This window comes from Sylvia atricapilla, chromosome 21 (genome assembly GCF_009819655.1).
Source record: "Sylvia atricapilla isolate bSylAtr1 chromosome 21, bSylAtr1.pri, whole genome shotgun sequence".
Taxonomy (NCBI): Eukaryota; Metazoa; Chordata; class Aves; order Passeriformes; family Sylviidae; genus Sylvia; species Sylvia atricapilla.
The window spans coordinates 4,783,525-4,806,952 of NC_089160.1; the positions used below are offsets into that span (position 1 = coordinate 4,783,525).

At 44.6% G+C, this 23,428-nt stretch overlaps 1 protein-coding gene across 1 annotated transcript; it reads right to left on the minus strand.

The window, feature by feature from the left end:
• Positions 1–271: 271 nt before the first annotated feature.
• Positions 272–4,838, minus strand: VMA21 (vacuolar ATPase assembly factor VMA21). The gene is made up of 3 exons (XM_066334048.1): positions 4,749–4,838; positions 2,993–3,102; positions 272–2,451 (listed from the first exon to the last, which is right to left on the minus strand). Exons 1-3 carry the CDS (start codon positions 4,802–4,804, stop codon positions 2,309–2,311), a joined length of 309 nt encoding a protein of 102 aa, XP_066190145.1. The 5' UTR covers positions 4,805–4,838; the 3' UTR covers positions 272–2,308.
• Between the last annotated feature and the right edge of the window lie 18,590 nt (positions 4,839–23,428).

Below are 23,428 nucleotides of genomic sequence, written 5' to 3' on the forward strand. Positions count from 1 at the left end.
CCGGCTGCTGAGACATTACAGTGCTTGCACATGCAGCAGAGGCCAAACTGGTCAGATTTTTTTAACTAAACAGGTATATTAAGGAATTATTTTCCTAGGAAATTAACTTTGTGCCTAGGGATGCTGCTACATGAAACATAAACCAGACATAGCACAGGACCAGCTAATAGAGCACAGCAGCTGTGTTCTCCTTGGAGTCAGCATCTTAAACTTCTGTAACATTCCTTTTTTCTGCCATAGTCTTCTATAAAGTCAATAAATAAACTTCAACTTCTTTATTTCATAAGTGTAACTCTTCATTTATTCTCCACTGTGAACAGATGAAAAAAAAATAGCTAAGCTATTGAGCAGGGCTATACATTTGCTTTAAGCTGCACTCTATACGTGGAATATTAGAGACATTATTCGAAAAGTGTTCAGCACACGTTGTTTACTGGATCTTGCATTGGGGGTAGGTCTTTATTAAAAGGCAGTATTTGTTCCACAAGGTACACTTCACACACTGCAGAACAGGAAGCCAATATGCCCACGTACAAACTAACTTTGCACTTAAAGCACTCTGAGAACATCCTCCACTTTGCCAGCAGCAACCTGAGGACGGGGTTCTGGATGAGAAAAGGTAACAGGGCAGAAAGCAAGTGTCAAAACTGGCATTAGTGTGCCATGGTGCATGTGCTTGTGCACACCTGGGACTGGGGTGGACAAGACAGCAATGAGGCTTGGGGACACAATTCTCAAGCCACTGGGTTCACAGAGAACCAATTTTTGCCTCGTTTATATGTAAGTTTTACCACAGACACATGCAGCACCAAAACCAAGCCAAGCCCCGCATGAAGCAACTAACTTCCAAGAAAGGTTAACCTAATACAATAAATTGGAAAATTCAAATTAACAGAATGACTTCAAGCACAGCAGCTTAACAGCCATTATCAGGGTTAAGAAAGTTTGTCTTGCTGGAACTTTAGGAAAAATGTTTTAGCCAGAGATTAAAAAGCTTGCCAACAACAGCAAAACAGCGGAATGAAATTCATGGTATCTGACAACACAAAAATCTCACTGAGGTTTGATTATGCACAACCAAGGAAAAAAAGGAAACAATCAACATATTGTATCATTTCACAGTGTACAAGAGTAAGTAGTTATGAAGAGAAGTCAATATTCCATGTGGTCATTTTTTGTGTCCTCTGCTTCAGAAAGGACACAATTTGCAGACAACTACAGCTTCTTTTCTCTCGCTCCTTCCCCTACCAGCCATTACAGCAGCTTATGACTGTTACTGACATTGCCTTGCCACAGGAAATCCAACTTTAGCAAATGTCAAGGAGACATACCTGTCTAAAAAGAAATATGCTATGCCCTTTCCTTTGCATTATCAGGATAAACTGCAGAAGAGGAGAAAGATGAGCAACGTGCAATATCACAGTCCTTCCAAAAGGAAATGAAAGATTGAATTTTTACACTGCAATAAAAAATATAATTGAAAAAAAAAATTGTACTTCACATTAGAAAGACATCACCTGAGTTTCTAAACAATTCTGGTTTTGAAATTACTTCTAAACACAGAAATAGATTAATTACACCTATTCCACTGTGTTGGTTTGGGCTGGGATAGAGGTAATTTTCTTCATAATAGCTACCATGGGGCTATAGTTTGAATTTGTACTGAAAACCAACACACTTATGTGTGCATCTTTTGCTTTATCTATTAAATTGTCTTTATCTTGACCCATGAATTTTCTCACTTTGCTTTTCTGATTCCCCTACTCATCCCACTGAGGGCTCACAGTGACTGAGCAGCTGCATGGAGCTCAATTGCTGGCTGGGGTTAAACCACAACACACATAAATCAGGAAACTGTTTCACAGCAAAGTGAAATCCCATCTTTTCCACTGTAGCTGGATAGTAAGTAATGTAGCTTTTTAAAGCAGCAATTTGATTCCTTGAAAATGTAATGCTTGCTTCACGCCAATATTATTTTCAGAGCAAGCCAGAAAAATACTAGACACTGCAAAAGTAGCTACAGGAGTTTTCAAAAGTATGTAATTATTCCACTTTAATTGCAAGTGAAGGCCTCCTCAGCTCAGCATAGTAGAAGCTGGCTAAAGAACAACTTCCATCACCATTACAGAAAACACCAGTACACAGCCAAGATGAGCACAAGTCTTATTTTAACCACAACTGAGGCATCAACCTCCTCTCTGAGCACGTGCATTACACATTTGGAAGAATGCTTTTCCTTCAGCTCACAAAAAAAGACCCAGATCTCCTTTACAGTCTGTGGCCATCAGACAGGGATGATCTTCATCCTTTAGTCCTGTTTTCCTTCACGCCACTGGCGGGAGCCCTCAGTCCAGGCTACATAAACAAAGAGAGCAAGCACCACATGGACAGTGACCACAGCAACTATGGCAGCATAGAAATAGCTGTCCCTGTCAGACATCCCCAAGGAACCTGAGGAAACAAAGAAGGTAAAGAATGTTAGTTATGAGTTAGGAACTCTGACATGGCAAATCACAGTTCTCCCCAAAGACCAAAGTTACATTTAGTCCTGTATCAAAAGTCTGAGCTCAAAACGATTCACAGGAAGGAATTCACCACGATAAAGGCCTTGAAACTATTTCTGGAACAAAGCAACACTGCAGTATTCAGAATTGAAGTTAAAATACCCTCGATTTGATGTCTACAGCATATGCTTTCTCCCTTCTTCCTCTCCACTTTTGAAGGAGAGAACTTCCTAAAACTGCAAGACCTAAGTATTAAAGCCTTGCAGAATCAGGACTACAACATGCCTGCTTTTTGGATTGCAGACCACAATGCAGGGAAGGATACATTGACAATTTATATAATTAGCTGTTCTAATTAGACATTACAGGACCTTTTGTCTATATACAGAAACAAATATTCAAAACAGGAAGAACAAAGATGCTATTAGAGAATTGTGCTTTTCCTCTGTTTTTGTGATAATAATGCTAATTGGCAGAAACAAAATTACCTTCAAATACATAAGCCTTTGATGAAAAATATAGCCCAACAGGTAATGTAATCATTAGAGCTGTGAAGAACAGAAGCGTTCTTAAAGTTGATGTTAATGAACCCTCATTTCTGAAATAAATAAGAGAAGTTACACACAAAAGAAAATCACAATATATATGCCTGAAACAGGACAAGAACTTGTTCTGAATAGAAGCTGATTACTTTTCAAGAACTGAGTAAGTGTATTGTTTGGGAGCAAGAAAGACTTGAAGTATGCATTTGTTGGCTGCAATAAAAATGAGAGTATTCAAAACAGTGTAATGATTCTGCCAGTCTAAGCTCACAAGAAAAATTAAAAAAAAATCTTCAGACCTTTCCCTGTTACTGTTTTGCAAGCATTATAACATAGGGGGGTTAATACGTTTATCAGTGCATTACTGCATAATTATTAAAATCTAATATTAGTTACACATGCACATGTCACATGACAGAATTCTGCATTAAAACTTCCCAAGTTCCTTTTTTTTTTTTTTAAGTGACTACAGCTCCATGAAAATGACAAATCCTACAGGCTGGAACAGAAAGGGAAGTACACCAAATAAATTTAACAGCTTACTACTCCAAGTTCCTTTTTATTAGGTCTTCTTCCTCTATTTAAAAATAATTTCTCACTTTTTGACTAAGAAAGCTGGAATAAGTGTAGCAACAGTCAGAGCATAGAGCTACTACACCAAAACTTCACCTTCACAGACCTAAACCTAAAAGACTTTTAACAAGAGAGGGCTTGTGAAGGTTTATGCACTTGGCAGGGTCTGTGACCTGCTGGAACAGGCGTTGTGTTTACCAAACACCACACACAGCCTGGTTCTGTGTGTGCTTCCACCAGTTCTCACTGCCTCTGCCCAGTTATTGGGTACGTTATTTCATGCTAAAATAAACATGTAAGCCAGGCAATACCCTTCTGACTTTGAAAACTGAAAGTCAGATTTGAACACCCTTGACTGCCTGATTCAAGGATATGAGTCCTTAGGGTGTTGAAACACGAATATGGGTGGTTTTTCCTTAAAAAAAAAAAAAGTGGAAATACGGGATAAAAATGGTCTCATCCTCTGACAATCACGTGCAGCCATCAGCACTTCTGGCTGCTCATGTACTGCCATACATTTAGGCAGCATATTAGGTAGCTTAAAAAAAGAAAAACATCCGAATTCTTTTCCTTCACTAGCGTTTGCCTGAAGGACTGTCAGGGTGGAGGACACAACTGCACTCAGAATTTCCCTGTGGAAATTACAAATCATTCTACCGACACTTACCTACGGAAGACTAAGATGACCTCCAGCTTATTACCCAAGTTAAAAACTCCACTGCTGACAAATACTTTTCTTACACTGACATACTCTCATCGCTTCCCTACGCAGCAAAAACAAACATTCGTGTATAAGCTCAGCCTAGCTCGGCACGTTTCCCCGGCGGCCTCCGCGCTCGGGATTCGGGGCGGCCCGGGCTTATACAGCGTGACCAAGGCAAACCGGGGGCCTCCTCCTCCTCCTCCACCCGCTCCGGCTCCTCCCGGCCCGAGGGTCTCCTCCTCCACCCGCTCCGGCTCCTCCCGGCCCGAGCTGCCGCTCCCCTCCCGCTCCTCCCCGAGTGCCCCGTGGCTGCAGCCGCATCGCGGGCTGACGGTGCCGGGCGCGCTCCCCGCGGCTCAGCGCGCAGCCTTCCCCGCACCCGACCGCCGGGCCCTTCTCCTGCCTGCCCTCCCCTCAGGGACTCACGGCCTGAAGTCGGCCACCGGCACGGCGCTCATGGGCCCCGGCCCGCACCGATCCATCGCCGCCGCCGCCGCCTGGGGCCCGCCGGAAGCCGCCTCAACGGCCCCGGATGTGAGGGGAGCGGCTCCGCCGTCGCCATAGCAACCGCCGGGATGGCGCCGCCTAGCGGTTGGGCGGTGAGGGCTGCGGGGAGCCCGCCCGGCTGAGGGATGGGAATGGAGGGATGGAGGGAAGGAGAGACTGAGGGATGGAGGGAACAAGAAATTGAGACTCAGAGATGAGGAGGCGTGGAGGGAAGAAGGGACAAGAAGGATGGAGGGATGGAGCAAAGAAGAGATAGAGAGTCTGACGGATAAAGGAAAGGAGGGAAGGAGATACTCAGGGATAGAGGGATGGAGAGACTGAGGGCTGGAGGGAAGGAGAGATGGAGTGTCTGAGGGCTGGAGGGAAGGAGAGATGGAGAGAGTGAAGGATGGAGGGAAGGAGAGATGGAGAGACTGAGGGATGGAGGGAAGGAGAAATCGAGACTCAGGGATGGAGGAACAGAGGTGTGGAGGGAAGAAGGGACAAGAAGGATGCAGGGAAGAAGAGATGGAGAGTCTGACGGATGGAGGAAAGGAGACACAGAGAGACCGAGGGTTGTAGAGAAGGAGAAATTGAGAGACTAAGGGATGGAGACACTCAGGAATGGAGGGAAGGAGAGATGGAGAGTCTGAGGCTGGAGGGATGGAGAAAGGGAGAGACTGAATGGATGGAGGAATGGAGAAACAGAGGGATGGAGGGATGGAGAGACTGAGGGATGGAGAGACTGAGGGATGGAGGTGTGGAGGGAAGAAGGGACAAGACAGATGGAGGAAAGGGGAAACAGACTGAGGAGAGATGGAGAGGCTCAGGGATTGAGGGAAGGAGAGATGGAGAGGCTCAGGGATTGAGGGAAGGAGAGATGGAGAGGCTCAGGGATTGAGGGAAGGAGAGATGGAGAGGCTCAGGGATTGAGGGAAGGAGAGATGGAGAGGCTCAGGGATTGAGGGAAGGAGAGATGGAGAGACTGAGGGGTGGAGGGAAGGAGAAATTGAGAGACTGAAGGACGGAGGTGTGGAGAGACTGAGGGATGGAGGGGAGGAGAGCTGGAGAGTCTGACGGATGGAGTGAATGAGAACTGGAGAGTGAGGGACAGAGGGGTGGATGTGTGGAGAGAAGAAGGGACAAGATGGATGTAGGAAAGGAGAAGCAGAGAGACTGAGGGATGAGGGAAGGAGAAATGGAGAGACTGAGGGCTTTTGTAGCCTCCATTCACTTGGGTGGGGATGCAAGAAAGGATTGCTGTGTAACTCGAGCTTAAAACTCCCAAATAGTTCTTCAAAACACCTAATAAAATTCCAGCTAGCCAATACCAACATTCAAACTAAACGTGGAAGCAGGTTTTGTTTACTTATAAACAAGTAAAGCAATTAAGTTAATTTAGAATTAAGACAGAAATTGGATCACTGAAAAATTACAAATGTGATACAGAGAACATTTAATCACTACAGGATGTTCTTTCCACTTTTGGTTTGACTTTCCTGATTGTTTCCACACTAGGGAAAGCAATGACATAAGACAGTTTAACAACAGAACAACAAAACAAGGAAATATAAAAGTGGAATAAGTCTCACATCATATAAACTTACCATAAAGATGCATATCAAGGATTAGAAAGCAGCAAATCATTTAAGGCTGAACAGTCCAAGTCATTAACTTTTAATATAAAGTTACTTCATATCTCATCACACTGATGTTTTTTATCTCCTAGACTAAAAACAATTTGGCTGAATGACTTCCTGAATATTAGCTGCTTTTCTTCTGTGAGGACATAAAGGAAATACAAAACTGTTAGAAAAAAATTGCAAATGTGAAAGAAAAAGAAGCCTTTAATTTGCGGTTTTGTATTAGCTACAAGACCTGGAGTATACAAAGCTTCATCTGTCTGCTACAAATTTTATACATCAGGTATTCTGAAATTTCAGGCAGACCACAGACCTGTCTTACCTTCTGGATTATAGAGCAAATATAAAACTTGCCCTTAAGCAGAAACTGTGCTGAAAGCCAACTGTGGGACTAAATATCTGCTATTCTAAGACTTTGTCTTCAACAGCATTTGAGAGGAAAAGCTTGAAGAGTATTAAAACCACAAGCAGCTTCTGCTCCTCTGGAGGTCTGTGTCTTGAGGGTGCAGAAGAGGCAGGAAGGTGCCTGTTAAAGCAATACCATCTAGTGGCAGATGCAGAAAGAGAAGCCAATTCCCAACAGGGGCAGAGCTGAAAAGGCAGTATTTAAAACCAAAACCAGCTGCTTGAGAGTATTTTTTTTTCATTACTTGTTTTTATGGTAATGTATCAAAAAGAATGATGTGCAAATAAATACCTTATTTATCTGTTCTGTGAACCTCTACACCTCAGGAAAGGTGTCCCATGAGAGGTGAAATGATGGATTGGCTGAAAGTCCAACAACCACAGAGCATGTTACATAGCTGGCCACCCATCTTCTGTGGGAAGAGAACCACAGTAACATTAGTGCTTGGGTTGGCAAAGAAAGCATTTATCTGGGCATTACAGGGCTATATTCCCTGTTATTGCACATCCCAAAATAAGTTAGAGCAAAGAGCTCAGACAGCCCTATCAGCTAATGGAAGTCTCACAGGGTAATTTCCCCCCTTCTCTGGCTTGCCCCTGGAGTGGATTTGTCCTGTGCTCTGCGGTCTCTGAGCAGGGACAGCTGGGCAGCACCAGGTCCCAGCAGGTGACAGAGAATAAAACCCTGTTCTCTTTCTGAGCTCACAGGCACCACTGGAAGCAAGAGAGTGGCTGAGCAAATGCAGCTAGGCAGTAACTTGTGTCAGCAGAGCAGGTTTTGGGGCTGGCACATTAACCTCTAGCCCAGGGCTCAGTGCACTGGGAGTGGTAGGGGAAGACAGATCCCTCAGTCACAATCTCAGCAGAGTGTGCAGCAAACATTGAGTGCACTCCTCAAACCCACCCACTCAAATAAACTTTTCTGTTGCTCCCTGGATAGATCCAAAGACGCATTTTACAGACTACAGAAACAGCCATGGATTTTATGGCTTGGATATTGTCTGCTCATAAAAAGGATGTTGTTTTATGCAATGGCAACTGTAATACTTTATGCCTACTAACTCCAGGCTGACTGCCCTTTTCCTTCAAAAGATGCCCTCAGCAGCAGAATTTATCTCAGCTGCTCCTTGCTTGCAGGTGAGAAGCAGCAGGAAGAAACTTGGGTCTCCAGAAAGTTCTTCAGTAGGGGCTGGCGTGAAGCATTCCCCTTGGCTTTCAGATCAATATTAGTGGAGAATAAGAGGCAAAAGGTCCTTTGCAAGGGGCAAGGTCATCCCATGCCCATATGGCTTTTCTTCTGTTGTAGAAGACATTCCTTGCCATCAGGCTGACCATTTACAGCCTTCCTCAGCACTTGGGGTGAGATGAAAACAGGGTGATGCTGTTTGCAAACAGAAAGCAGAAAGTTTTGGTTTAGAAAGAAAATTGGTAGATATGAACACATACATACACATATGCTTTCAACCAGCAGTAAGAAAGACAGTGCTTGGAAGTAAATAATTCTATAGCACAATTAGTGATACTACTATGTGACTGCACTATGTGGGAGGATTTGAAAACCTGTCATTTCATTGTTGAAACAGTCCTAAAAGTGAAGAATTTCTAACGAGCTTCACAACATCAGTTACATGAAAATTGCTTCCCCTTCTCACCACTCCTGAAAATCTCTGTTTTATTTTCATTGCAGATGATACAAAAATTAGCCCCTGTTCATCCTGTGTCCTGGACAGCATTGCAGAGATCCAGCACTCTGAGCCATCTACACAACAAAATCTATAAACTTTTATAAAATTACCAGCTTTCCCCCCATCCTGTTACAGACTAAGCCATCCATCAGTATTATAGTGATGCTATTTGCATTCTCCAATAAAATAAATGGTAATACACTTATAGCCATAGAAGATACCAGCAGCCTAGGATGTAAGCCAGACTTAATTAATAGAGTAGCTAAATTTTAACTGACACCGTGGCTTCAGTTCTGTCCTTTGCATTTGGCATCTTAACTAACTAATAAAATTCTCCAAGGTCAGCTACAATGACAGGAATTATTTGTTTGGACCCAGTACTCACCCAAAAGACATTTGAATCCAGCCAGAGCCTTAGTTTGGCTTTCAGGTGAATGAATACTGCTCAAAAGACTTGACTTCATGTGCTGACTCTCTCTGCTGATGATGAGCTTCTGAATATGCATCAGACAGAGCCAGCAGGTTCCCTGTCAGCTGGCCTGGAGCTGGTTTTCTTCTTATTTGAAGGCAATTAGTCTTTGATCATATATTACCACTCATTAGCTCTCCAGCAAGCCTGAAGCAGAGCACCTTCACTCACAGTTTGAGCTCCCCAGTCCTTTCCCTACATTAGGCATTCAGAATCTGCATGTTTTTGGGTTTACCTCTTCTATAAAGGATAATGCATCATGCTACAGGGTCTGCCTGTTTTTACCCCCCCTTCATGTCACATGTGGAGGCTGCAATGCCCCACTCCTCCCCAGAGCACAACACTATTCTTGTGTTTTCCTCCCACCTTGGGGGGCTTAATGGGACACGAGCAATGCAAAGCCTCCTGAGGAGCTGGGAAACAAGGTCCTCCTCAGAGAGCCTCACTAAAGTCTGTGTAGCTCAAAAAAACCATACCAGAAACGTGTCCTGCCTTACTCTGATTAACTGTAGGTCACTACTGCCTGCGAAACAAGACAGCAAGGCTCCATCTCAGAGAGGCTCGGTGCTGCCCGGCTGCTCTGCTCCCCGAGCCCGGCTGCTGCTCTTCCTTTCCTCCCTGAAAGCAATATCTCCACTGAGGAGGAACTGCAAGTGCCCTTGGGGCAGCTTCCCAGCCCTGGATTTCACAGCTCCTTTCAGCACAGGGATGAGGATCGGGAACCAGAGTGAATCGCACTAAATGATGCTTAACTCGAGGTAAGCCTGAGTTAATTTAGAATTGCAGAATGATGAAGGTTGAAAAAAACCCTCTAAGATCAGCAAGTCCAACCATTAACCCAACACTGCCAGGTCCTTGAGTAAACCATGTCCCCAAGCATCACATCTGCGCATTTTTTTTAACACTTCCAGACGTGGTGATTCCGTCACTTTCCTGGGCAGCCTCTTCCAATGCTTGACCACCCTTTCCCTGAAGAAATTTAACCCGGTTAAACTGATGAAAAGTAGATGTTTCCATGAGCCTTGTGTCCACTAGATTGCAAAGAGGAGTCACCTCTGAGCCTGGGAAGCACAAAAAATTCTGTAGGCAATCTCTGCTGGTGCCAGGACTGCGGAGCATCTGTCAGATGACAAAGTCGCTCTCTGGAGCAGGGCTGGGGGCAGCTCCGGAGACGGCACAATGCGGGGCTGCTGCAGCCACCCACGGCATGTCCCTGCTCCATTTCCCGGAATCCTGCCCGGGAGATGCCGGACTCCGGCTGCTCTCGGGTAGGCAGCATCCCCTAGATGGAGCTGCGCAGCTGGGAATGAGCACCCGGCACCATCCCATCCCACCATCCCACCCACCCGTGTCCGCGACCCCCGCCGTGGGGCTCCCGTGCTCAGCATCACCGTGCTGAGCCCCCAGAAAGCTCAGCCGATCCCACAGCCCTGCAAGGATAGGCTGGGTCTGGAGGTATATATAACTCTGTTCCATTAAATCCCGTGTTTTATGCCTTTTCTAGAAGCTTTTCTGAAATTATTTCAGTATAGAAGGTATCATAGCTGAGCCCTCACTAAAGAAGTTTATTTCTAGCTGTTAAAGGGGTCTGTTAGTTTAATTGCATAGTATTTTATAACCCAGCATCTATTTCTCATTTCCAGACCTTACTTGCTCTGCTCATCAGTGAGCTGAGATACCTGAACAGAGGCTCAAAGCACCTGAGTGGACCCAGCAGCAGCAGAGTCCCCAGCACACAGCTGTCCTCCCACTGGGACTGTCCTCGCACTGAGACCACTGGTGCACGTCACAGCCCCTTCTGCAGCAGACCTGGGTGCAACAAAAGGCTGGACACGAGTTCAGAAAGAGCAGGAGCTGGTGATGCTCACACCAATCCAGACTTCACTACCCTGTACCTAAATTATGACTTTTATTTTGTATTTTTTCTGGGATACAAATACTTTTTTTTTTTTTTTTTTTTTTTTTTTTTTTTTTTTTTTTTTTTTTTTTTTTAAGTTAATGCTGTATAGCAGAAATCACAGACTGAGCTCTGAAGAATCTACATTAGCACTTTTTGTCAGGCCGGAGTCTGGCTATGAAAACAGAGAAAACTGCTGTTGCCTTGAGTGAACACTGGCAGGTTGCTACAACTACACTGCAGGGGAAAATTGTGCTCTGCATTATCTGTGTGAGAGCAGCCAGCCTGAAGGTGACAATTTCCCAAGACAGAATATCTCATCTACCCAGACACTAGGTCAGGTGTAAACACCCTTTTCCTTTGATACACAAGAACATAATTACAGTTCCTGGAACTGCTCCGGGAAGAACACTGATAACTTTCCCCTGCTTAGAAAATGAAACTCACAGGAATGCCTTTTTTTTTCTCCCTTTCGTCCACAACATGATGGCCAGGAACTCCCTCAGATATGTATTTTTTCACTCAGCACATGCCACTTCTGATCAGTTGGGCTAGATCCATCCACAAAAGATGCTGAACAGTTGGTGCCTAGCCCACACAAAGTCCCATCCACATCCACAAAACAAGGTTTTCCTTTGCTTTTCTCACCTACAGGATTCGATTCAGCTGAAATTTTCAGAGCATACAGAAGCCAGAGAAGCAACTATTGTCCTCACCTCATTTACCCAGTTTTGGTGGTTGTGTGCTCATCCCAGACTGAGGAGAAATGGGCTTTACTTCTGGCATACACCTTCAAAGTTTAATTCCCCTCTGCCTCCCAGGGGACTGCCCCCAGGTATCCAGCAACAAATGAGTCTGGGATGGCCACTCTTTCTGTCTGTTGACTTTACATAATGAAAAAGTCATTATTGCTCTCAAACTTCCAGAGTTTCACACAACCCCCAAACGAATCTCCAGCACACTCAAAGATTATTTTTTTGAGAAAAAAGATTTGTCTTACAAGTGTGAATGTCTAAACATCACCCAGAATGCAGCAAGGTCTTCTCAGCCCTGCTGGGAGTCACAAACCCCAGCCCACTGTAGCCAGCTCCAGGATGAGAGCAGAGCAAGGAGTTGGAGAGGATGATTGCACATCTGGATGGAACACAGTGGAAACCGCTCCTGAAAATACAAAAAGTAGCATGTGGAATCTAAACAGAGCAGTGAGGGAAATGAACCCTTACTTTTTTCCCCCACTGTATGGTGATTGTGAGTTTTTTTGACAACCACAAGTAAACAAGGTGTTGTCACGCCTCACTCGGTACACCATGCCCCGAAATACCTCGGCTTGCTCCTCTCACAACAGGCAAAAAACCATCTTGTTCTGCAACTCGGGTTTTAATTTTGCAGCCTCATATCCCTGTACAAGCCTGGGCTGGTTTTATGAATTCTGATGATGTGTTGCAGTCTAATGTGGCAGCCTGATAGATGTAGACTGAAGGAAAGGAAGGGGGGATTTAATAACCCTGGCCTGGGCACTGAGCTGGTAATGAAGAAGGGTTGTTATTAGTCATTTGCATAACATAAAAGGAGATCCAGATCTAGGCTTAATAAATTCTTCCTCGTATAGAATAACACAGTTATAGCCATTTCTATAAAAATGTCAAAGCTTTTATGTGAAGTAAGTGTTTCTTCAGAGCATAAAATACAGTCCTACAACTCAATAAAAATCACTCGTGTCACCACACTGATTTCTTTGAAGTGTCACTAAAAAAGACAGGGTTGTGAACTGAAGCATCACTCTTGTTCTCACCTGGGATGTGAGACAGCGCAACGATATAAAGAGCTAAAGTTAGGGTGCAAGAATTAAAGTGGGGACACTGAGGAGCAGGCACAGAGAAGCAATGCCCTGGGTGTGCATCTGCTCTAAAGTCACACTGCCTTTTCTGTTTAGGTGATGTTTTGGTCCTGAGGAACTCTAAGTCATCACCCAAAATTAGGAGATAATTGGCTCAGAGGTGGGTCAAACCCCCAGGCAATGGGAGGTGGATGGATTGGGTGACCAGGCAGCAAACAGCAGCCCAGCACTGTGCAGTTTGTTTTGGTACCAGGCACAACTTGCAGAAGGCAGATTCAAGTTCTCAAAGTGATGCTTCAGGTGGAAAAAACATTCCCGCAGCAGTGGGGAAGGAGCAGCTGTGAGCAGCCTGACTGTGGGGAGATGGACGTGGTGTTGCAGGAGCCTCAGCCACTTGCTCCAGGTATTTTCCTGTCTGGCATTGTCCTCTGGGAGAGCTGCACGTGCCCCATGCCTGGGTCGGTTCCTGTCCCTCACACAGTGCTCTGATCCCCCCGAGCACTGCAGTATGGAACGTTGCTTAGGGATGTGCAGAGACATGCAGTAAAATATGTATTCAGTGCTCCAGGTAGTCCTGAGTGTAGGACAAGCCTTTCATCCTTATGATGTAGCCACCCCTCACAGCATTGATCCTGCCACTGAGCAGTGCCTCACTCTTTGCTTGAAAGCCCTGAACTTGGACTGGTCTGAGAGAGACCAACTTATTGAAAAGCAGTGGGCTGCTAAAGTCCTTTCACAAACTCTGTGTGTTAAATTCATGTTCCAGGCAGATTAAAAAGCATCTGTGCCCCTTCATTTCAGAAATTAAATTGTGACAGTTCACACCAAGCAAAGGAGTTTCCAGGGCTCACACTGACCATGCTGCACCTCTACAGCCTGGAAGCACTCTGAACTCAACATGTCTGGAGAGAAATATTTGAGATAGCAACTTTGCATCCTCTGCTCTTCCCGTCAGCATTTTCCCCTGAGGGCATCTTTAAAACCCATGGAGTTTCTGGGCAATAAGCATCCATATTCATTAAAACAGTCTTTTATTAACTTGGTTAGAAAAAAACTTCTACCAAGGGGAAAAATAGACCACCTGTAATTTTTAAAGTCATTTTCTCTAGTCCCATCAGTTATTCTCAGAGGCAATAATTCTCCAATAGCAACAAGATTCTTGTGCACTACTACAGAGCCCTTCCTGCCTAAGTGCTTTTAAAGCGGCTTTACCCTACTCTGTCCCCCAGAATTTCGGCAGAATTTCAGGCCACACAAGGGGGACATGATTATCTCATCCAGCCCACAGCCAAGACCCATGACTGGGATGTGGCCAACTGGAAAGCAAGTCATGATTTTGTTTGGAAAGGGGCAGACTGAACCCAGCTGTCTGCCATGCACAGAGCATTTACTACAGACACAAATATTCAGACATCATGAGGGATTTGGGTTGTAGCTCTGCAAGATGTGAGAAATTTGGTTTTAGGCTCAGAGCACTCGATCAAAAACATCACAGTCACACAACCCAGCCCAGCCTTAGGTACCAACCCACCCAACCAACTCAGATCTGCTCAGGACCTTCCAAGGAGTGGCTCTGGGGCAGAAATTTCCACCCCAGATGAAACACCACTTGTGTTCCTGCAGCCAGATAAAGCACATAAAGCTAGCATGGTCCAGCATGGCCGTGCTTGTGTGCAGGCATTTCCCCATGGAAAATGTTCAGGCAGATGGAATCACGTGGATCCAACACTTAATCAACTGAAATGGTCCAACGTTTTTAGTTCTGCTCCTGTGCAGCACACAGAGCATCACACATTGCTGTCTGTTCTTTTGGTTGAGTTAGGCAACCTGAGGAGTAAATGTCCTCAGGTTATTTAACACAAATAATTCTACACATTCTACACAATGCTGTGAGTCAATGTGAAGATTTTCAAGGTGCCCCAAAGCTTGGAAAAGCTTCTTAGGCAAATTGCAGGGCTCCACTGAGATACACCTGATTTGACTGAAAGGTAGTGAACCAGTAATTCTCTCTCTTGCTTTTTTAGAAAGAATATACTTAAAACCACACACAGAATGTATGTACCATACAACTGTGATTAACACCACGGTGATTAGCAGATATTCTCTGCAAGAGAAGAGCAGAATACAGCCAGATACACACACAACTTCCACATGCATATAAGACATTCTTCTTGAAGGGGAAATTATGGCACATGAGGTGGATAAATCATCCTGGGCATATTTGGGGATGTCCCACACTCCCTCACCACTCCCTCAGGAAACAGAATGTGGAGAAGCTAAAATAAATTGGAGAGATGAGCAGTAATTTATTTTCCCGTCTGGAAAAGATAATTTAACTACTCAATTAAACATTGCCTAAAGCCATACTATTAGAGTTGCATATCCCATCTGTAATACAGATGGATTTTGCTCTCTTATTACTGGTCTTCATGCTGTCTGGTACTTAAAAATTCTGGTTTAATTAGATGACACCTTCTACAAATGCTGAGCTATTGGCACATAATTCAGGCAGTGTCTAGGAATTTTTGCCATCCAAGAAACCTTCTGTAGGAATCTTATGTTCTCATATCTCTGGCACAAAAGAGCAGGTTGCAAGCAATACTGAATGAACTGATGATATAATATTTCTCTACTTTGTGTTATTTTGAAGCACAGAGCTTCAGTCTGGGCTCTTTTCTTTCATTTTTCAGTAGTTGTCACCCAAGACCATCCACAAATCAGATGGTTTTACAATCTATTTTTTATTGATTTTTCTTAAGTGTTGATTCAATATTGAAATAGGCCATTTTAATACTGAATTAGGAAGTTACTATTCCCTTTATGAGGAGATTTCGTTCACTGCTTGCCTCTGGGCACTGCTACAATTGGTGCATTTCAGGAGCCTGGAAATGCCTCCTACCTCCTTCTCATCCCCTCACCCACAGGCAATTCCCTGCAGCAACTGCAAAACCTGCAAGTTTAAGGGGCTAAAACACACAAAGGTGCTCAGTGGTTCCACCTGAGAGATGGAAAAAATAAAGATCCACAGACTTGCGCACAGAGAACTGAGGGACGTGGTTTATTGGTGAGCAAGGCAGTGCTGGGTTATCAGCTGAACTTGGTCACCTCAGAGCTCTTTCCCAGCCTAAATGATTCTGTGATTCTATGACTTTTGCCCAAAAACTTCAGGGGAACTTATATATGACTCAGAATTTTGCACCACAAATTCAACTGAATGAGCTGAGATGTTTACTTTCTCATGAAGAGCTCTATCCTCTCTCTCTCTGTCCAGAAGCACTCTGTGTCTCAGACCCTATGGCACTCTTCTCACTCAGTGGGGAACTAGACAAACATCACTTTATTACCCCATATGTGGTGTTTTCTTTTCCCTAAAGCTTTTTGTCTAACAGCTTTTTCCAGGACGGGAGAATCCCTCATGCTGGGTGCTGGATGAAAACAACACAAAACCAGTGTTTCATAAACTCCTTCTTGATAAAGATACTCACTTTGGGGAAAACAGAAGGATTTTCATACATGATGAATAGATCTCCTACAGTCACTACTCTTGGGTGTCTTGGATTAACTAGTCAGCTGGGTTATCAACATCCTTAAGCATGAGGAGCAGTGTTCTTTGTTCTATTTCATCTGAACTCCTATTAACACAGATTTTGTTGTTCATCTTACTTTTGTAACTCTATTAAATTTTTTACCTTAACAATTGCACCATTGGAAGCACAGCATATTCTGATTTCTTTATATTCTACTACTTTAATGAGTCATGAGAGTCAGCAGAGGCAAAAAGGATGATGGAAGCTGCAAAAACATCTGTTTAGGTTGTTTGAATGATTTCAGTTTGAACCTACTTCACTCCTCTGCTGCTTTCTTGGTGGCAGTGGTTAATGGAAGAGTTTGGGACAACTCACTCAGCCTTCAGACATCCCTGGGGAGTGTTGGTAACCCTTAGACAAACAACTGTAAGTACCTTCTGTGTTCACCCTGCAGGTTCCATGAAATCCCATGAAGACAAAGCCAGGAGGGCTGACCTCCTTCAAAAAGCCTTAGAGACAGTTTTTTAAAAAATGAATTAAAAAAATTCCAAAAGATAATTCCTTCACTGTTAGATTTGTAACAGAAGCTCATCACATATATCAGATCCCAGGGTACATATGCAGATGTTGCAGCCATATGCAAGAGCATATGGCACATTTCTCTCAATAACTAGTCTTTTTTTCCTCTGCAAGGCTATAAAAACAAACATGAAGTGTCTCAGCCAGCACAGGACAGAGGAGGAGTCTCTGATGGCTTCATCTCCCCCTGTCAGGCCGGCTTCCCTCCAGCCAAACACTGGTTCAACTTCCCTCTTGCTCTCCAGTCCACTCTCCAGTTATCCTGGTACAAGTGAAGCTCTGCAGGCCACCCCCAGCCTGTCCTGGAGGGTGGGGTTATCCCTCCTCGGGTCCAGGACCTGCATTATTTCCCTTGGCTGAACTTTGGGCAGCTCTCTGCCCATCTCTGCAGCCTGTCAAGGTCCCTCTGGGGCACCAGCCACTCCTTGGTGCTGTCAGCAAAGCTGCTGAGGAGGCATCAACCCTTCACCCAGTGGTTACCCATTGATGAGCAAGTTAAACAGCACCAGGCACAGGACTGAACCTTGGGGGACACCACCGGTGACAGGCCCACAGTGGGATCCTGCCCCACTGATTGTGCCCCTCTGGGATCTGCCATTCAGCCAGTTCTCATTCCATCTCACTGCCCACTCACCCTCAGAACCAAGGGATTCTCCTTTGCCTTTTCCCCACCTGCTGTGGAGTCGGTTTCTCCACCAGAATGAGCTCAGCCATGTTGTTAGCAAAGGAAATTAGAGGCAGGCACCTTTTACCTTGCTCCAGCAGCCTGGTGTTAGGTCACAATCTGTTGCCTCTGGTGGGAGATCAGTAGCAGCAAATGAAGTGCTGCTCAAGCTCTAGTGATCAAACACCTCCCTGCCCCAGATGTTCCAGCAGCAGCAGAGACTGGTTGCAAACACCATCTCACCTCCTTTTGATGCCTTAAGCTTTAGCTTTCTTATTTTCAGATTCTGTGCTGCCTAGGGATGTAGTTCTGAGCCTGGAATTAAGTGCTAGTGAGCTCTCTTCACAGAGCAGGGACACAAAACAAATCCTTCTCCTGCTGCACACCAAGGACAACTTTCAGCCCAAAAGCACAAACAAGGGTGGCTGAAAGGAAGAACAAGAAGGATGAAACCTCACAACCTGAAGCTGTAATTGGACAATTAAACCCCAATGTGCAAATGGACCTAAACTAATAAAAATGTGAGACTTTGTGACCAGTCAGACATTTTGTGACCATTCTTGGTCCACCTTGGGTGTACCCTGGTCAGGCCCTGTCCTGCCCAAGGTGCATCCTAAAGGCCTTTCAATAAATCTCTAATTTATTCTCTGGCTCTGTCCAGTCTCTGTCCCAGGTCAGCCTTCCCAAGGCATCACTTCTCTGGTGCCCTTTAACAGAAGTGTTGAGAGCCACCAGCTTAACGAGTCTCACCAAATGCCAGACATTTCTCCAGCCTGATTAGTGATGAGTTTTTGCATTTGTGAAAGTTATTTGTAGGGCAGAGGGGCTTTTTTTTTTCCTGGGTGCTGGAGGAAAAATTGCTAACTCAAATGGAATTCAGTACAAGCACTTCAGATTGAAAAGGTCATGGCTGTTAGCGTGAGCAAAATTTATTTCTTCTTGGTTGTAGCAGCCACAAACAGGGAAGGAGAAGCTTGGCAGTTCCAGCCTGACTTGCAATAAAATAAAAACACCCATCTGCAGGATATATTAAGCTAATAAGCAAAAAACCAGATGAGTGTGCTTGCTGGTATAGGATTACAGAGAGATGCTTCAAGTCATTATGAAATCCCCAAAACAGAGAAATTCAGAGCAGCTGCTGGGAGAGGGAAGGGCTTCATTCAACAGAATGTAAGTGGTGCACACATCCCACATAGCAGAAGATGGAGGGTCTTACAGCCAAAGGCCTCTACCAGGAACGTTCCTCCTTACTACAGCAAAAACCCTGTGGTGACTTCAGGAAGGTGCAGTTGAAGGGTCTGGGACACAAACCTGATGAGAAGCAGCTAAATGAGAAAGGGGCTCAGAAAAACCTGATTTCTCTACACAACTACCTGAAAGGAGCTTGTAGCCAGGTGATGGCTGGCCTCTTCTCCCAAGTGACAAACAGTAAGACAAGAGGAAATGGCCTCTGGTTGTGCCATGGGAGGTTTAGATTGGATGTTAGGAAGAATTTCTTCACCAAAAGGGTGGTAGAGCATTGGGACAGGGCAGTGGGGGAGTCACCATCCCTGGAGGGATTTAAATTTTACACTTTCCCCACCCCACAATACTCACCAAAACTCTGCCAATTCTCCTGTGGTTTAGAGCTTCATTTCCCACTTTCTCTACACAACTTTCAACATCAACATTTCTCTTGATACAAATACAGTCTGCCAACTCCTTAAACACAGAATTGTTATTTCCAGTAGAAATATGAATGCAGCATAAGTACAACAGTAAAAAAACAATCTTTGAGAGTCTTAATCTCTGAAACTGTTTCTTTCACTGCAAGAAGAAGGGGCACTTTACTCACAGACAATTTTATTTCCTAAATTCCTGCCTAAAGCAGCAATTATTAAAATAATGTGACTTTCTGGAGAGACATGGCTATTTCAGACCTCTGCTGGAAGTTTATTGAAGAAAATATTGGTGTTTACATGTAAAAGAGAATGTTTGTTTGTGAGAGAAAAGAGAATATTCAGATATGAAAGGATAAAACCCTGTATATTTTCACGTTCTGCTTCTAAGTTCCTTGTCTAAATAGAGATTCTGCAGCTCTAAAGGAATAAGATTGTGAAGTCCTGAACCTCTGCTCGCTTTCTCTCTCTGAGCCCTGCAGGAGAAGGAGCTGTGGAGGTCATGGAACAGTGAAGAGCACTCTGCTCATTTGAGAGCTAAGGAGGAACACACTTGGAAACTGGATATCTCCAGCTGGTTCCAACCCACCCTGCCCCATCTCCTCACAGGATTCAGCCTGGAAGGAGCACATCCTGCCTGGCTCAGCCAGCTCCAACCCCGTTTTCCAGCACTCTTTTTGAGGGCCAGTTCCTGCTCTGAGTGTTCACTGGAGTGATGGAGCTCCGGGAGTGCTGAGCTCTCAGGAGAAGCAGTTCTGCAATGCCAACCCTTGTGCCTGGCCTAAAAGGATCATTTTGTTATTTAAACTATTTATTTTGTTTATGACCCAGAAGCTTAGCAATTTACTGTGCTAGATGAATGATGCCTTCTTCTATTAGAAAACAGAAAAAAACCCCAAACCTCAAACCCACATATTTCACTTTTCTCCCGAGTTCCTCTTGGCAGCTCTACAGCTGCTGCCTTAATAAACATATGTACTAGGGAAAATCAAGTTTATCTCCTTTTTTTTCTCCTCAGGGAAAAAACCCTCAATTCTGGGCCCAAGGTCTGGCCACCTTGTGGGTACTTAACTTGAAACAGGCCACCAAACCACTGCCACCCTCCAGGCTGGGAGCCAGCCTGCCATGGGGAAAAGGGTGATGTGAAGGGCAAAAGAGGCTGACAGGCATCCAGGGAAAACATCCAGTCCTCCAGAAGAGGATGACAGCAAATAGAGCAACAGCTGGCAAGAACAGACCAATAAAAATGTGGTGTTGGGAGATGAGGCAGGAAGAGATGGATACAAAAGTCTGTGTTTTCACAAGTTTGGCAGCTGAACCACATATTTCGGAAAAGATAAGAATACATCCAGGCTCGAGATGTCTCTCAGGGAATCTTATACCTGATGGAATGACAGCAAAGAACTCTGCTCTTCTGAGCACAGTGACAGGGAAAAAAATGAAATACAGGCAAAAAAGTAAAAGCTTTTTGTTAATTTTTTTTTTTTTTTACCGTGAGGGTAGTCAAACACAAGAATGAGGTTGCTCAGAGAAGTTGAGGACTCTCTGCTCTTGGAGATACTCAAAATACAAGCAGAGCTGGCACTGGACAGCTTGTTCTGGCTGGTTCTGCTGCTGCCCCTGATATCCCATGATGATAAATTAGACAAGAATAGCCAGCCTAAGAGCAACACCTTGCCTGGTGTGTATGTGCTGTACCACCTTTGTCAGGGCGTGGAGGGCACCCTTCACCTCAAAGAATAAGACAAAGAGTAAATTTAGTGAAGGACATTATTTGCATACTAAAAAAAAACCCTTCCACATCTTCTGGGCATACTTTGTTCTTCTCAGTGAGAAAGGCTTCAGAATAACCAGTGCAATTAGGGACCTGATTTCTTCAAACAAAACAGCTCAAATGAGTCATCCCATATTCCTGGCACAAACTGCTGCTAGCTCTTGGGTGTTAAGTGAGATGGGCAGGATATACCAGGCAGTAGCCTGACTGTACATGAATTGAGAGCTGGATTTGATCATGCCAATTACTTTCAGAGATTAGCCTTTGCAAACACACTTTCTACCCGAATCAATGCCTAGCCCTGTTCAGGCACCCTTCTTCTCTCACCTTCTCTGTCACCTAGCACCCTGCAGCAAAGCAATGAGCCCCTTCACATGCTGAGCTATTCTCTCACCTGCATTTTGATTTCCACCTCTGTCTCTTTGCAAAGGTAGTGCACAGCTCGTGCAGAGCTCCTGTTTGCTTTTTCACGCTGCTTGCTGGATTTCAGCAAACTCAACCTGGAGCACACAAGGGTGAAATCCTCATTCCAGGCAGGACAGACTGATGACACATTTCTGTGCTCACCATCAACCTTGGCACACTGTTGGTGTAATAATTTGCTGTTCTTGAACAAGAATAAAGCAAGTTAATGACCCCTGTTTGACTCCAGATTGTTTTCTACATTGTCAAAACACACAGATTCAGAAAGATAATTACCCAAATACCTCTGGGTGAAAAATCTCAAATTAAACTACAAGAACGCCGTGGTCCATCCATCTCTTTGCAGCTGAATTCACTCCAGATGAACACAAACCAGAAAGGCAGATAACCAGGAAGCCTTTAAAGGTCTTGTGTCTCTCACTACAGAGAGGAAGGGCCAAGCAGTGCCTCCATTCTCACAGGAGGGTGGGTGTGAAAGCCCTCAGAGCCTGCAGGGCCTTAGAGCAGCTCCTCAGGATGTAGTCACTTGGTTGTTGTTGTTGTTGTCATTCCTGTGCTCCCTTTTTATGGTTTAATGTAACGTAGCAGAGTTGGAAGGTGGGTTACTGCAGAGCTAAACTTAGGCAATTCACTGTTGGACACGCAGCTAGAGGGAGAACTAGTGAAAACCAACATAATTAACCAGTGGTAATCTCTGACATAAGATCTGAGACCAAAAGCCAATTCAGGATTTCAGAGGAGGAGGAAAGATTTCTCTGACTCACAGGCACAACACTGCTCTTGGCTCTGAAAACATTTGAAGCCCTGTAAGCTTTATATTCCAAAAGAAATCTCTGCTTCCAAGTTGTGGAGCCGAAGAGGCCAAAAGGTGAGTCTGTCCCTCTGGCAGGGCAGGCTATGGAGCACAGGGGTGACTCCAGGCACTGCTGGTGGCCAGCAGCTCACTGACCCTTCACACCCTGCACCATGGTTTGTAGTCAGAACATCTCTGACATCAGTATTTCCCTACCAACCTTAGATAGATAAATAAATCTGTACCTTGCATTAGTTTTCTTTGGGTTTTTTGGCATCTCTTAGCTCAATTTTTTTTTCTATACAGCGAATTTTCTGCTTTCTTTCAGTTGCCTTAAAATTTAATTACTTAAATTGGGGAAATGTTTTTACTTCTCTGTTAAATAATCGGCTTTCTTTGAACCATGAGGCAATGCAGGAATGTCCTGTCAGGAACACCAAGAGAGGATAGACCAGATTAATGCAACAGGGTGTAGTTTGGGGATTTATTTCTGGGATTTGCTCACTGTCCTCATCTAAGAGAGAAGGACATTGGAGAGACCATAACTCCAGTGTCATGTGGGGTTGAGGGACCTTAATGGAACTATCCCAGGAAGTGCTCAAAAAACATTTGGATTTGGCACTTTAGGACATGGTTTAGTGGTGAACGTGGTGGTGGTGCTGGGTTGCTGGTTGGACTTGATGAATCTAAAGATCTTTTTCAACTTTAATGTGTAAATGATCCTGTGATTAGAAATGAGATCCACTTGCTCCTCTAGTAGCACCTACTGTAAATGTCTTTGTTTTATTATGGGCTCCAGTTATCTGCTTTGGTTTTACCAGTTGCTTTGGTGATGAGCGAAACAAATGTGTGATTAAAAATGCCTGCGTTGCAAAACCAGGCTGTCACTGAACCTGCATTTCCCTGAGCTCTCAGAAACACAACCAGAAAGTGCCCAAACACAACCCACAGAGAGCTCCTTCCCAATCCAGAAAGGCTGAGCATCACCCTCTTGCCCTAGAGCCATGCGTTTAAGCAGCTACTGAACTTCAAATAAAATCCATAATGGCTTTTAAAATGTTGCTCCAATTAGCGCTCAGTTATCTGCCCTCCTCTGGGAGGTCAGATCTCCCGTTTATTTAACTCATTCCGAACGGGCTGGCAGTCTGAGGGTAGTGGGGATTGTGAGTTGAGAAAGGGGCAGAGCTGGATGTACAAGCAGACACCAGGAGGCCCTGGGAGGGGATGTCTGATGATGTCCCACCAGCCCCTTGAAGGATTTGGTCT